At 31.4% G+C, this 14,920-nt stretch overlaps 1 protein-coding gene across 5 annotated transcripts in view; it reads right to left on the bottom strand.

Moving 5' to 3' along the window:
- The window catches only part of LOC148626000 (uncharacterized), a 63,359-nt gene that overhangs the window by 34,748 nt on the left and 13,691 nt on the right, over positions 1-14,920 (bottom strand). For all 5 annotated transcript variants that reach the window (XM_088569529.1, XM_088569528.1, XM_088569524.1 and 2 more), the window contains exons 7-12: positions 13,756-13,840; positions 5,115-5,167; positions 3,882-3,980; positions 3,290-3,376; positions 2,743-2,829; positions 666-715 (exon numbers count right to left, since the gene is read on the bottom strand). In XM_088569529.1, the coding sequence (XP_088425655.1) occupies positions 666-715; positions 2,743-2,829; positions 3,290-3,376; positions 3,882-3,980; positions 5,115-5,167; positions 13,756-13,840 (461 nt within the window). The remainder of the gene's footprint in view (positions 1-665; positions 716-2,742; positions 2,830-3,289; positions 3,377-3,881; positions 3,981-5,114; positions 5,168-13,755; positions 13,841-14,920) is intronic.

The following is a 14,920-nucleotide window of genomic DNA, read 5'->3' as shown; positions in this document are numbered from 1 at the left end:
AGTGATTAAAATTTTGTAATTTCCCGCAACGTGCTGGAAAATTAAAATGTCGCGTGAAGACTCCTGCATTCATATTTTACAAGGTTAGTAGTGATGTATCAACTACTCATAATGGTAGTGATACCGATGACGCAATAGCTTGATGACTCGAGGGGGAGGTCCTTAATTACGTAGTTGTTGTGGGGAGAATTAGGGGTGTTGTTTAATTTACTTTTTATAGTTTTATTCATGGGAGAAACAGATTATTCCTTATTTCTCTCGGGGATTGAAGGATTTCACTACTCTTGATAGTTAAATTTTAGACTTTACCTATCTTCAGTGGAGAAATCCTGTAATTTCCTCAAGACTGAAGGACAATCTATATATGTCTAACCATTTCATCCAATAGAATCTGAGAAATCTGTCAGAGGAAAATGCAACTAACGGACTGATGGATAGACAGACAAGGTGATTGCAATAAATCCCCCACTTTTATGAGTGCTGGTATAACTAACTGAACGATTTAGGAGTTTCGTTTAAAAAAAATAATTTACTTGGACAGATAGATGAACAAGTTTAATCCTATATTCATTATAGGTCAAAACTGTGAAGTGTTGATGCATGTTTAAAGTTCATATAATTTTTCTATAACTTATTCTATTTAAAATGTAGGTATTTCAACTTACCTCAGAAATCTCTCGGGTAATAATTAAGTAAATGAACAAAAGTAGCATACCTACAAATTTAAAATATAGTCATAATGTAGACTTATATTCTTTATAAAGAAATTCGTAACATCTACTTCACTGATAACGTAACAACCTTTATGGTCTATCCATTAATAATAATTGTTTTCATCACTCAAAGGTGTAGGAAAATAAACTTATTGTTTTATAAAGAAAAAAATAAAGACACAAAAACAAGATTGGGCATACATATCTTTCTGTATCTGTTTCTACTCTAATATTCTTATGAGGCTGACTTTATAGCTGATCTGATCCGAAAGAAAGAATATTGTTTTGCTAGATCCTTAAATCTCAGTTTCCGCTATATAGATGACGTATTATCTTTAAACAATCCTAATTTCTGGGATTTGATACATCGCACCTACCCCAAGGAACTTGAAATAAAGGATACTACAGACACTGTGAGGTCAGCATCATATCTTGACCTACACTTAGAAATCCATGGTAAAGAAAAACTATTGACCAAACTTTACGACAAACGTGATGACTTTTCATTCAGAATTGTCAACTTTCCTTTCATTTGTGGCAACATCCCTTCGGCTCCTGCGTATGGAGTGTTCATATCACAACTCATACGTTATGCCAGAGCTTGCCGAAACTACGCAGACTTTTTGTATCGCGCTAGAACTCTAACAAATAGGCTTATGGAACAGGGTTTTGTTGATAGTCATCAATGCAAAAGTTTTATGGTCGTCATCATGAACACGTGAATCGTTATGATGAATCCATCTGCACCACGAAAACTCATTTATTTGACTTTTTATGAGCAACTCGGCGGGTGTTTCTAGAAAAGCAGAGGACGCTTACTCTACCGCTGCACCTGGTCCATGCTTCCAGTTTTTAGTGGAGTCTAAGTTGCTCATTTGCTTTTATTACTTTGTATGTATGATTTTAATTACTTTATGTTCTTTGTTGTGTATGTTTTTTGTTGTCTTTTCTTTGTCCCTGGATTGCATTCTTTTGATTACCGCTATAATCTTGGTTCCCTTGATTACTCATTCACAAATTACACTATAAGATTCACATAAACGTCTAAATGATGCTCTTCGTATGTGTATTATCATGGCACATGCCTAGTATGGGTAAACCGTAAAGGCAAATGAGGACTTTGTTCTGAAAATTTTGCATGAGAAAATATAGAATAAAAGAAGTTGGTTCAGTAAGGGAAAAATTTGGCCTCAAAAACAGTCTAAATGTAGAAAATTTTATGTTGTTTTTTTCAGTTGTTTTAAAGTTGATTTGTTTGGTTTATAATGATTATTTGAACATAAAGTGTCGTATATGCCTTTAAACATGGGTGATATTGGAAAAAATGTGTTAAAAGACTGAAAAACAACAATTTTTTGCAGTTTTTCTCTCTTTTAACAATGGCCACATGAGTGTTGACTCTCGTGCTTCATATATTGTGTGCATAATTGTCAGTTACAACTCGTGTAAAAAATATCTTGAGTCAGCAGATGTGTGACCACTTCCGTTCCCCTTAAAACATCATAAAAGTTGCAGAAATGTTTAAAGTTAATGGTTTTTGTAACAGGTACATAAATGCATACTGTTATTTCTGGAATAACGTTATAAATCTCGTCAAATACACCTTATATTTTCAGTCTGCGACCATTTTAGTATACCTATACTATCTAGGAATCAGCTTTTATAAAATTTTCAAAAATGCCCAACTTATGAGGGGAAAAGGGGTCCTGACCGAATTTTCTCCTTTACCGAGAATTTGTTGACTCTTTTTTAAATACATGTACGAGAATGCAGAATTCAGAATTTACGATGATGTTTTTGCAACCAGGTTGAGTTCACATAGTGAAACAGAATGTTATGCTAAATATCAGGACAACTAATATCACATTTTGTCAGAAGATGTCAAAATCAAAATATTTAATGTCTTCAATAATTCACGATAATTTACAATATTTATGCATGAACATCAATGTTCATTTGAGCATCCTAACTCAATGTTTAAATTGAAATGTTTGGTACGAAAAATATTTTAACAAAAGTTCCAGCTTACCTAACATCAGGACTGTAAAAACTGTCATCACTACCTTCACCACCCACTTTGTATCATGATACAAATACATTGCAACAGCACTATAAACTATTCAAAATACATATGAGAAAACATCACCAATTAAAAACATAAAACCCAGTCACATGTGTTATTTGTATTTAATATGTATCTATTTTCTTTCTTACCATTAAAATGTGCCCACTTTTTACTTATCCATTATTTATTTGTGTGGTGAACGTAGCCAGGTCGAAGCTGATATTATTAGAGAAAATACATATATTTGAGTTGCAAATAAAAAAAATAATTTTATTTTTACGTTTTTTTCTTTTTTGCATTGTCAAGAGATAGCCACTTTCAACTACAAAGTCTCGGGATTTATTAATTATTATTTCCTTCTTCTGTGGAAAATATCTTTTTACTTGAAACAAACTTCTACAGATGGTTACACAATCTAACAAGAAAGTTATTACAAAATAGATATTTAAATGGGCAAAATTACACAATAAGCAAGTTCTAAGTCGTCTTTGTAAATTTTGCTTAGCATTACCAAAGCAAGTCATGGTTACAGTACTCAATAGTATATAAGACATCAGCTTAAATCTAAATGGTCTCCAGGTTGTGTATAGCTCATATCCTAAAACATAATTTTGATAAAGATACAATCAGTAATCATGTGAGAATTACTATACTAAGTATTCAAACTATGTTAGTTCTAAGATTTTATTTAGTTATATGTATAGAAATTTATAATTTTAGACTGAATTCTATTTATTTATTTACGACGTCATTTGTACTGGTCGTATATTTCATTGCATAGAAAGAACGTGGTAAGTTAAAAAGGGGAAAATGTATAGGATAATCTCGCGGTTGTGTTGTAATGTCACTTTATTGTATGGGCGGCTTAGTGATTTGAGACGTTTGATGTATGAATGTCTATGTTTTTTTAAGGATTTCATTGTTAGAAAAGAGGTCATAGTCAAGAATTGTTGAGGATACCAATAGAACAACTAATGTGCGTAACTACTGAGTTTGTATGAGAAGATGAATAAAACAAATAAATTACGCATACTCGTTATTCAAATGGAATCCTCAACATTAAGAAAAATAGTGCAAACTGATTGCTAACCATATATACCCACCATAAGTACAAACCGTAATTATGAAGTACACCACACAAAGTATCAAGATGAGAACCTTGGAAATTGATGTATCATATACAATCTTTGATATTGTTATATCTGGAACCGGAATAAATAAAACAGTTACATAAAATAGCATAAAACATTCGTGGCTACAGTCATCGGTCTTTTATTTTTTAATACATCAATAATGGTGAGTTTTATTTATTACCTGTTGCAATTAAGGTTATGTCCCCAGAACTTGAAAACAAAAAAGTTATTTAAAACAATTATAATCTGCGGTAAGGTTTTTAACTTGAATTTAGCTGGTTAGATATACGCCTTAAAAAGTTTAAAGGGGTATTAAAAAAATCTTTTTTTAAATGAATACAGTGAATATTTACCTGAATTCATAGTAAAGAGTATCATATTTGAATTATGTTTTGTCATGTTTATGTGTCTCAAATTTGATATTTTCTGCCATATTAAAAAATCTAGAATGTTTCATTTAAAAAAATGAGTTTTTGTTTAAATAGCACTTATATTACTTTACCGATCTCAAAATGTAATCATGTGGATGTTAAACTTTCCAAAGGTCTCTGCTTAATACTATTTACAAAGGCAAAACACAACCCAAATTAATGTTATGATATAACAGTGGTTAAGGTAAAATTATCGTAATTTAAACTCCCATAATTCATACATGGAAAAAACACCATTGAATCTATTTATTATTTTTTTTGTGTTGCAAACTTTACCCATTCGTCATTTGTTTTAGTTTAGAAATATATGCATAAAGTAGTGCTACATTAGTGTGACGATTAAGATTGAGAAATATTCAGCGAATAGTGGTTTTCAAAACTATGGCACGTTGAACAAATCAGATTTCGTGATGCAGAAGGATACCCCAAAAGTATCCACGTGTTCATGGTGACGATCACATAACTTCTGTTGTGAGGACTTCATCTTGTAGCAAGATAACCCTGTTCCAGAAGCCTAATTGTACAAAGTTCAGCGCGATACCATAAATGTGCGTAATTACGGCAAGCTCTGGCATAAGGTATGAAAAAACTGCGATATCTCTTGAACCAAATATTTCATATATTTCTTATATTTTCAACAACTGTTCCCCTACTGTACAACATTTAGAACGTTGCTAAATATATCATCAAAATTGGAACAAATCGTAGATTGGATGAAAAAGATCAAGTCAACGTCACACTGACATCCATATAATACATTTTTTGTCCTAACCTTTTAAGTATGTTTCCTCAAATTCTTCCTCGTATACTGTGGTATTATTCAAACTGAAAGAAGTGAATTGTGTTAATAAAAATGATATCAATGGAATACATTAACTCATTTGTTAAAAATGTAAGAAAATGAAATCCACGCAGAAAAACACTACTCTTCATATGTACATAACCCCTATGACTAGCAATCACTGCAAAATATTAAGGGCTGTCCATGTAAAAATCAGGCAGATCCTATGATATGGGTGACACAGGGTAATGTTTATTCCACGGATTTGTCTGTTCCATTGGAATATATATATAATATGGGTGTAAATTAGTATAAAACCTGTTTTTAATTCCACAATGGATGGGAAAGAAAATGCTTTTAAAATTTCCAAGTTTTACTCAAATTAGAATGTTATCTTCATTTATTCAATAAATATCAATGGCTTCTATGTATTTTATTTCTCTTTAATCATTGAAGTAATTAAATCAAAAACAAACGTTCAACTTTCAGAAAGTATGCATTTTTGATATGAAATAAGTGATATTGTTTTGAATATTAAATTTGTCATTTGCCACTCACTGCCTGATTTTTGCACGGACTTCTTCTTAACATTTTCAGCAATAGAGAAGAAGGTAAAGATCGTTTAGTTGAGAACTGTAGTTAATATTTGTAATCGATTTGTAACAGAGCTTATATTTTCAAATTAAATATAGGATCAAAACTTGACAATTGTTCGCCGAATTCTCTATGTGTACGAAAGTAAACGAATTTTTTTTTCACCGCCGACTGGTTAATGAACTTGTGGAAATATGGTGACAATATACGTATTCATTCTTCACATGTCGTTTTGAATAATGACTACAAATTTTATGTTAATTTGTTATGTTATTGGTCCAATTCTGAAAACCCACTGTTGTGTTTCTAGCATTGTCTTGAGCACTCGAAGAATAAAGACAATTAACTGACAACAACAGACAACACAATAACAAATGACAAAACTGAATTAAAAAGCGGAATAATATTACAATTACAAATAAACAGAGGACTAGTACATCATGTACTAGCATTTTTTTCGTGCCAGACATTCAATAGAACTGATAAAACAAGTATATCTTACAATATAACAAATCATTTTTGACGCATTCCTACTTTACAGATAACGATAATAGTTTAATAAACTATATACATGTAAGAATGTGTAACCCCTGACATACCAACGTGTCGATACAAATAAGTTTAAATTAAAAGGATAACGTTTTTATCTTGATCTTGATTACAAGTTTTTTGTTCAAGTTGATGGCCAAGTTTATGATGTGATTTGCATAATTTTTTACTCACTAAACAGTGCATTACCTAAATAATTTTAACATATATCTTGCTTTATTTCGATAAATGGTTCCTTTAACGAAACACTATTTATTAAAAAAATGCCACCTTCGAATATGTCAGATAATATATAATATATATTATTCAGATGATATATAATATATATTATTCAGATGATATATAATATATATTATTCAGATGATATATAATATATATTATTCAGATAATATATAATATATATTATACATGTCAATCAAATATACATGCGAACCAAAGAGGTGTCAATAAGTTCACATTAGCTCGAATATTTGTCTATTAACATACATAAGATAGCGTGGTTTCCATTAAATATACTAGATTCGGATTAGCAATCATATAGTTTGATATGACAAATATATTTTAACTGTTAGTCACGTTTTTATTTTATCTTGAATACAAAATATCCCTATCACCCGTCATTTTTCGACTTTCAAGGGCAATATTAAGGAGTCATCTAAAAACTTTTATGCCTGAAGACTGTTGTAATCCTAGAAATAAGGATCATTTCAGCTTTTGAAAAAAATTGGCTAAACCTAACGGTTTAAGAAATATAAGGAAAAAATACTGTCTGCCCCCAAGACCTATTTTTAGTAATGGCAACTATGTTTTTTGATGGAGGAAAAATCCGGCCATCAGTTCTATTTAGGATACCTAAAGAAACATTCATACTAAGTTTTGGTCCAGTTAGTAAAGTAGTGTCAGAGGAGAAGATTTTTGAAAGAAATATCATCAAAAATATATAAAAATAGCAAAAAACAGTTGAAAAAAGGGCAACAACTCCAACATGGCTTAATGGATTAAAATGAACATTTTACCGAAGATAGATCTTATCATGCTGAACACTTTTACACATGTCAGAATTTAGCTTAACCTAACGGTTTTGGAAATATATGCGAAAAACTACTGTCTGACCCTTATGTTCTAATTTTAGTAATTGCGGCAATGTTTTTCGACAGATCAAAATTCTCTACATAAGTTCTATGCAGGATACCCCAAGGAACATTCCTACTAAGTTTTCGTTCAGTTGGTAAAATAGTGTCAGAGTAGAAGATTTTTGAAAGAAATAACATTAAAAATAGCAAAAACCGTTGAAAAGGGCAATAATTCCAACATGGCTTAATGGATTAAAATGAAAATTTTACCGCAGATAGATCTCATGTCAGAATTTAGCTTAACCTAACGGTTTTGGTTGATTAATTGATTGATTGTTGGGGTTTAACGTCCGAGCAGCAATATTTCAGCTATATTCAGACAATGAGAATGAAATGGATGATAAAATGAACATGAATGATGATGAAATGAAAAAAAATAAGGGATGGGACACAAGGATAATAGGGTCGACAAATTTAGATTGACACTACAAAAAGGGAGGGATGGGTAAGGTCGGGCAATTTAACCTCCTGTGGCGTAGCGCAAAGGTTCCTACTCCTATCGAATACCACAGCAGGGTTCAAGGAACGTGGCATCTTTCCCAACACGGTGCACCACTATGGTTTGCGGTCAGGTTTTCCGTATTATAGCCTGGCAACCCCCAGCATGTAACACGCCAGGGGTACCGCATTCCACCACCTGGGGCACACATCCCAGTTGCTATGTTGGCATAACACCTAGCCCCTGGCTAGGTTTCTGAGCACTTTTCAGTCGCCTTTTACGACAAGCTTAGCGCTGCTGCAGGCCTATTCTATTGACACCCGGACCTGCACGGGCCCTAACGGTTTTGGAGATATATGCGAAAAACTACTGTCTGACCTTATGTTCTATTTTTAGTAATTGCGGCAAAGTTTTTCGACAGATCAGAGTTCCCTACACAAGTTCTATGCAGGATACCCCAACGAACATTCATACTAAGTTTTCGTTCAGTTGGTAAAGTAGTGTCAGAGGAGAAAATTGTTGAAAGAAATAACATTAAAAATAGCAAAAAACCGTTGAAAAAGGGCAATAACTTGGCTTAATGGATTAAAATTAAAAATTTTCCTGCAGATAGATCTCATCATACAATACACTTTTACCCTATGTAGAATTTAGCTAAACCTAACGGTTTTGGAGATATATACGAAAAAATACTGTCTGACCCTTATGTTTTATTTTTAGTAACGGCAGCAGTGTTTTTCGACGGATCAAAATTCCCCACATCAGTTCTATGCAGGATAACCAGAGGAACATTCAGACCAAGTTTTATTCTAATTGGTCAAGTAATGTTTGAGGAGAAGAGTTTAGAAATATTTTTAACGACGACGGACGACGAAGACGTACGACGACGACGGACGCCAAGTGATAGCAATAGCTCATATGGCCTTCGGCCAGGTGAGCTAAAAAGGCGTTTGTGTTGGAATATTTTAATATATGTATTAATATATTATCATTTTTGCCAAAATATTAATTTACAAGGAATGTAACTTAAATCTGAATGTTATCTTCTATAAGGATGTCTGGTTAGATTTACAAATAACATTAACCGCCGCGGTTTATTCTGTGTTAATCGAACCAAAGTTATTTATAGAAGATAATATATTCAGATATTAGTAACATTTCTTAAATGTTTTGAAATAAAGGTAATCATACTTGATTTGTTTTCATATTCTTGTTACTATCTACTATACTCCAAGTCACCTCAGATTGTTTGCGTTTTTTTGCGTTTATTTTTGTAATTACTCGACGGTTCCTTTCAAAAACTTGCCATTTTATTCATGTCGTTCTGTACTACGATTCCCTTACAATTATTTTTCGTTCCTACCTCCGAGATTGAACAAATTCAAAATTTATTTTTCCTACGAGAATTTTGCACTGAATGTATTGTTTATCCGCCATCTTGTTTGTATGGATATTTTGAAATGTTCCCTATTATCTCACAATTGAAGAGCTGAAATACCATGATTTCCCGCCTAAGGCTTTGACAGAAAACAAAAGGCTCCCATCAGTTTGGATCACTCCTCCGCTTAAATTTAGCTTTTCAAAGCAATGCATTTAACAAGGAGTTTTAGAACAATTTTGACTCAAGAAAACTTTGGTAGGATTATTCATAAGGATTATTTCAGCAAGAAAAAGTTTTTTTCTAATACTCTTAGTTTTCAAGATATCGGCCGAAAACTGAAATGAATACAAAAACCAAAAAAAAACCGTCATTCACTATTTCATCATTATTTGATTTTTTTCAATGAAACATTATTGATTTAGTAAAAGTAAAAACGGTTTCGTAAATGGTTCTAAGGGAATGTGCTTGCAATTATAATAATAAATTTCCTATCTTATGATGACAAACTCTCCGCTTAATATAATTCGGAAGCTTTGTCAGTTTTATAACAAAAATAAATATTGTACAACTGCAGTCAACACTCAAATTAGGAACAAAGATACCCCTTACCATATATAAAACAACTCGTATTGAGAATGACTTAGGTACTTGTTTGGGTGTTATGTACATGAATAATGCTCGAGAACATACAGGAGATCATCATTAATACAATACTCTTCATCATAAATAGGGAATTTAAATGAATATAGTGATATTTTTAAAATATGCTGTATAATCCAAATAGAATAATGATAATAATAAAATAATAAACTAACAATCACTATTTTTAAAAATTACTTAAACCAATAATTTTGGCTCTGTACGCTGTTTTTTTGTACAGGGATTTTTAAAAACATCTTGAAAAATTTCAAACAAAGTAGCTTATAGAGATAGACCATGTGTCTGTATAACACATTGAAACTTTATGTTCAGTTACCTCTTTTTGTAGAAATATTTATGAAAATCAAACTGTTTGGCCTTTAACATATCCGTTGCGTGTATAAACATTCTCTTAAATTTTAAAGCTATAGCTCAAAAACTTTGAAAAGAGACAGTCGGAAAAACTATGTACCCCTTACTAGACGGATGGAAAATTACTTCCCCTGTGCCTGCATTCTCCACTAAAAATTATCTTAATTTTATCATCAATGCATGTGAAAATTTAAGCTGGGACTAGAATACACAGTGTTTATGTACAATAGATGAAATAATCGAAGGAAAAAAGGGAACTACTACAGGTATATTACTGATTATTATGTCAGGTACTTTTATTTCACAAATACAAAATTTCATTGTACCAACACATTCACAGTATTAGTAAATAGTCATGACACAACACTCAACATGTTCAATGTGTATAAGTTTAAAAAATAAAATTAAATTAAATAAAAATGGGTAAAATATATGAGGTTTCGAATGTTTATTTTTCATTCAATTTTGAAAATTATTCCTTTATAAATCTGTTGAAAGATGATTTAAACATTTCTAGATTATTGAGGTCGAACAAATTGTTTTAAGGACTTAAAAATCCCTGCCTAAGTCTTTTTATATCAAACTTCAAATATCTCTTATGGTTTTGAGTTTCATGCATAGGGATTTAAGGAAATTTTCTTTTAGCATACTTTAGCTTCTTTCAACTTCAAATTTTGTTTTGTGAAATATTTCGTCCAAACCAGTTGAACTGCAAGTCCTTTTGTTTAAAAACTAGCATTGTCCACACTTGGCCAAAGTAAAAAGAATTTAACACATTGTAGTTGTATTATGCTCTTCTCTGCAAAACTCTTCATCTAAATTTTATTTATGTTGAAACATTATTAAGTTTGGACCTCAACACACATGAATACATGTATATGTGGGTGATACAAACAAAAGATTAACTTGCCGCATCTATTAAGGGGCATGTCTAGCAGCCATGGATTATTTTATTTTTTCTATATTACTATGCTTAATGAGTAGCAGATCCAGAGGTTTGCAAAATGTAAGACAGCCTTACCTAAATTTTTACTAAAGAAAAAAGTAGATAAAAACATCTACTTGTATATGTATTTTTAATCATATGCCAAGTACTGAGGTTTTGAACTATATACTGTAGTAATGTGTGTTTTATACAAGGATTTTTATAGCTCTCCTTGCTTTAAATTGATTGATATTTGTACAAAATAAGCTTGTAGACTAAATCTATCTTATCAAAAAAATATACAGCCCTTGTTTATTCTGTTTCAGGGAAAAACTTAATAACATTTAGCAGAGTGATCTATGGTAGTGCGATTAGCAAAATACTGTTACAGACCCTGTCATGTATCATGAGTGATAAACTACAAGTATAAGAGATTCAATGCAGAAAATACATTGTAACCACACAATTATGACCTGATTAAGCACCAAGTGGACAATCATTCACGAAGTTATATATATACATATACATATAGTGAATTTACTATTTGGTATTTAGAAGAAATTGTTGCTGTTTTTAAAAAGTTTTACAAAAACAGACAGCTATTTCCTTTTGAATATCTACCCACATGCGAAATATCAAAAGGCTACATACATTTGTATATGTCGAAATTTAAAAGAATTATCATATGTATTGCCGGTGCATATTTTGTTACTGAACACAAGTTGTCCTAAAGGTCAAAGTAAAATGTCAGTTGTCACCAATCCTGGTATTTAACACATCATCTTGAGGTTGTAACAACCCATCAACAAGAGAACTACGGAACAAAAAAAAACCAAACAAACAAACAAACAAACAAACAAAACAAAACAAAACAAAAAAAAAAACATAACAAAACAAAAACAAACAAAAACATGCACAAACACAGGAGGTACAAAAATGTCGATTTCCAATTTTCATACATCCATCGAATCTTAGCTACTTAGTGCCCTTTAATTGTCATTTCTGAAATGCCCTGCATGAACTGCTGTCTAGTTACTCTATATATGAACATCTTAATGGGTATAGACAAGTGAGCTTGTTAAAAATGATATCATAGGAAAAACAGGGCATTGAAATGTGGTAAAAATGTTGACGTATATCCTTAACTCAAGGTCAGATATCTTTTCAAGGTCATTATAAGAGCCTTTATATCTGTTAGGTTTGATAGAGTGGGATGTACGGTCCCTGTATGGGATAAACTTTCCATTTTCCCATACCCCATTGCCCCATTGCCCCATACCCCATTCACCATTACCCGATGCCCCATAGCCCCATCCTCCCATTGTGAATGAATTTGATTTCTAAAATTATTCTTAAAAATTTTAAAATTGTCCAGATAAGATTTTTGTTGATTGTTGTTATACATATCTTTCAAACCAAATTCTTGAAAATGAGATATCTTTTTCCAAATTAAATAAATGCGAACACTTAAAATATCCTAAATGGTCTTATATTATTGTTTAAAATGTTAAAATTGTCAAAATAAGCATCATGTGTGTGGCTTTGACATATTGATTCCGGTTAAATTACTCAAAAATGAATGACATTATTTCTGCAGATTGTAAGGATGCGAACAGTTTTAATTTTAATAATGGTCTAAATTCTTGTCTAAAATATTAAAACTATTAAAAAAATATTATTATCCTTGTCGAGGTTGTAACGAATGCCATATTTCTGCCAATTGAAAGGGAATCAGCATATTATTATATTTAAAAGGTCTTGTTATTATTGGTCAAGGTGTTTAATTCATCAATATTAAAATCATAGGAGTGTCTCCGACACAAAATTATTTCAGTATAAATTTTCAAAAAATGATTTACGTTTAGAAACCGTGTGAGGGTGAACATTTTCAATATATAACGACCAGAAATTAAATATTGTACAAATTTATTTCCGGTTAATATTTAAAAAAAATATGTCAATGAATAATGAACTGCAACACCTGTAATAATTAAAATTACTCTAAAACAAGCTTGCTTAAAAAATTGCTGTCATAAAATTATGATATGTACGTTGCTAGCGCGAAAAGGCAGAACAATTTGTTTGATTTACCAATCAAAATTATTCCCTCACCCCATTCCCATTGCCCTATTCATTTACCCCATTCCCAATGCCATTTCCCATTGCCCTATTCCCCGTCGTCCCATCCCTCATCACCCATTCCATTTCCCATGCCCCACTGCCCCATACCCCATAAAATGGGAAGTTTATTTCATACAGGTACTGTACTTAGCTGAAAGACATTAGTTTAGAATAGGGCGATTATACGCCTAATACCTTATTTTGAATCTTCTGTTACTCTAGAACATGTCTTAGCCATGTAATGTTATCATTTTTGAAGGGAATTTCCAAAACAAAAGCAAAAAAAAAAAAAAAAAATGGCGGCCATATCTGCGCCATCTTTAATTCTTTTTTAAATATTATGCGAATAGAAGTTTCTAATGGGTTCCTACTAGATGCATTTAAGTTTATATGTAATTATCAATATCACTTTGTGTTGGTTTGCATGGTTTTCTAAAGTAGGCACCCTTAATTAAAGTAACGTCTTAAATACCATATACCTTGATGAAATACTCATTTGTCTACATTTTGTCGCATTGAAAAGACTGATTGGACCATCTAGACATTTATGTAGACATTCATCATCTGAAATAGGCAAATAAGTTCATGTTTAAGTGATGTTAAATTTGATGTATCCATTAAAAAAAACTAAAACTATATTGATTTCAGATGTCTTAATAATCAAAGCACATATGGTAATTTCAACTTAGGAAAATTTTGTGTATAAAGTGTTTTGTATGAATAAGAAGGCGAATATGTTTTGTGCTTTTAACAAATATTTTCAGTTAAACGATAAAACCAAATAGCTTTAAAAGTAATTAAAAATTTTATGTCATTAACACAATGTGTTTTTTGGTGAGACTTTCGCGAATACTTAAAAATTCTAAAATTTAAAATCTGATAATCCAAGAGTTACAACATAAAACGCTTCTGTAAGATTTATGAAAACAACTGTGTCAACATAATTAAGAATTCTTCCAACCTTTGTGTGTCATTATGATTAAACCCACTGATGAAGCTATTAATTCAAACCAATCAGACACCGAGTACAGAAAACTCGCTTGTGAGAAAATCAATATGTACACAATGGGTCGAGCAGAAAATTAAAGGATACCTGAACTTATAAGGTGTAATGTACTTAGAAAAACGAAGCAGGGATGTTAATATCTAGTTTCTCATTGTCGAGGTCCGTTGTTTAATACCAAAAGTGTATAAGTTGAAAGCTGTTTAAACCTCGTCTCTACTGCATTAAGTTGACAGTTGACTTGATATTTAAAGCAAATGTTTCAAAAACAAATATTCAATTTCCTAATTCAAAGAATGCATTACTTCTGTGTTTAAATGTTTGAACACGTTTTTTATCGAATAAATAAAATTGATTTGGAATTTGTTTCTGCTTATGTCTGCTTGTATATATATCATTGTTTGTTAACAGGTAGACTTGTCAATTTCACACTCGAATCCATGAAATCATTGACGTAGTGTAGAATGAGATAGAGACTAATTAACTACATGAAAGATTATAAAATTCTATATTGAAAAATGTAGTACTGAAATAAAACTGTAAAACATAATACTGAAAGATTTTCTGTGAGTAACGGTACAGTGACGTTACTGTAAATGGCAGTACTGTAACGTCACTGTAAATAACTGCACAGTGCAAAA

This window comes from Perna viridis, chromosome 2 (genome assembly GCF_037379345.1).
Source record: "Perna viridis isolate PV_CMFRI_1.1 ecotype Kerala chromosome 2, ASM3737934v1, whole genome shotgun sequence".
Lineage (NCBI taxonomy): Eukaryota > Metazoa > Mollusca > Bivalvia > Mytilida > Mytilidae > Perna > Perna viridis.
This window is presented reverse-complemented; position numbering and strand designations above follow the sequence as displayed.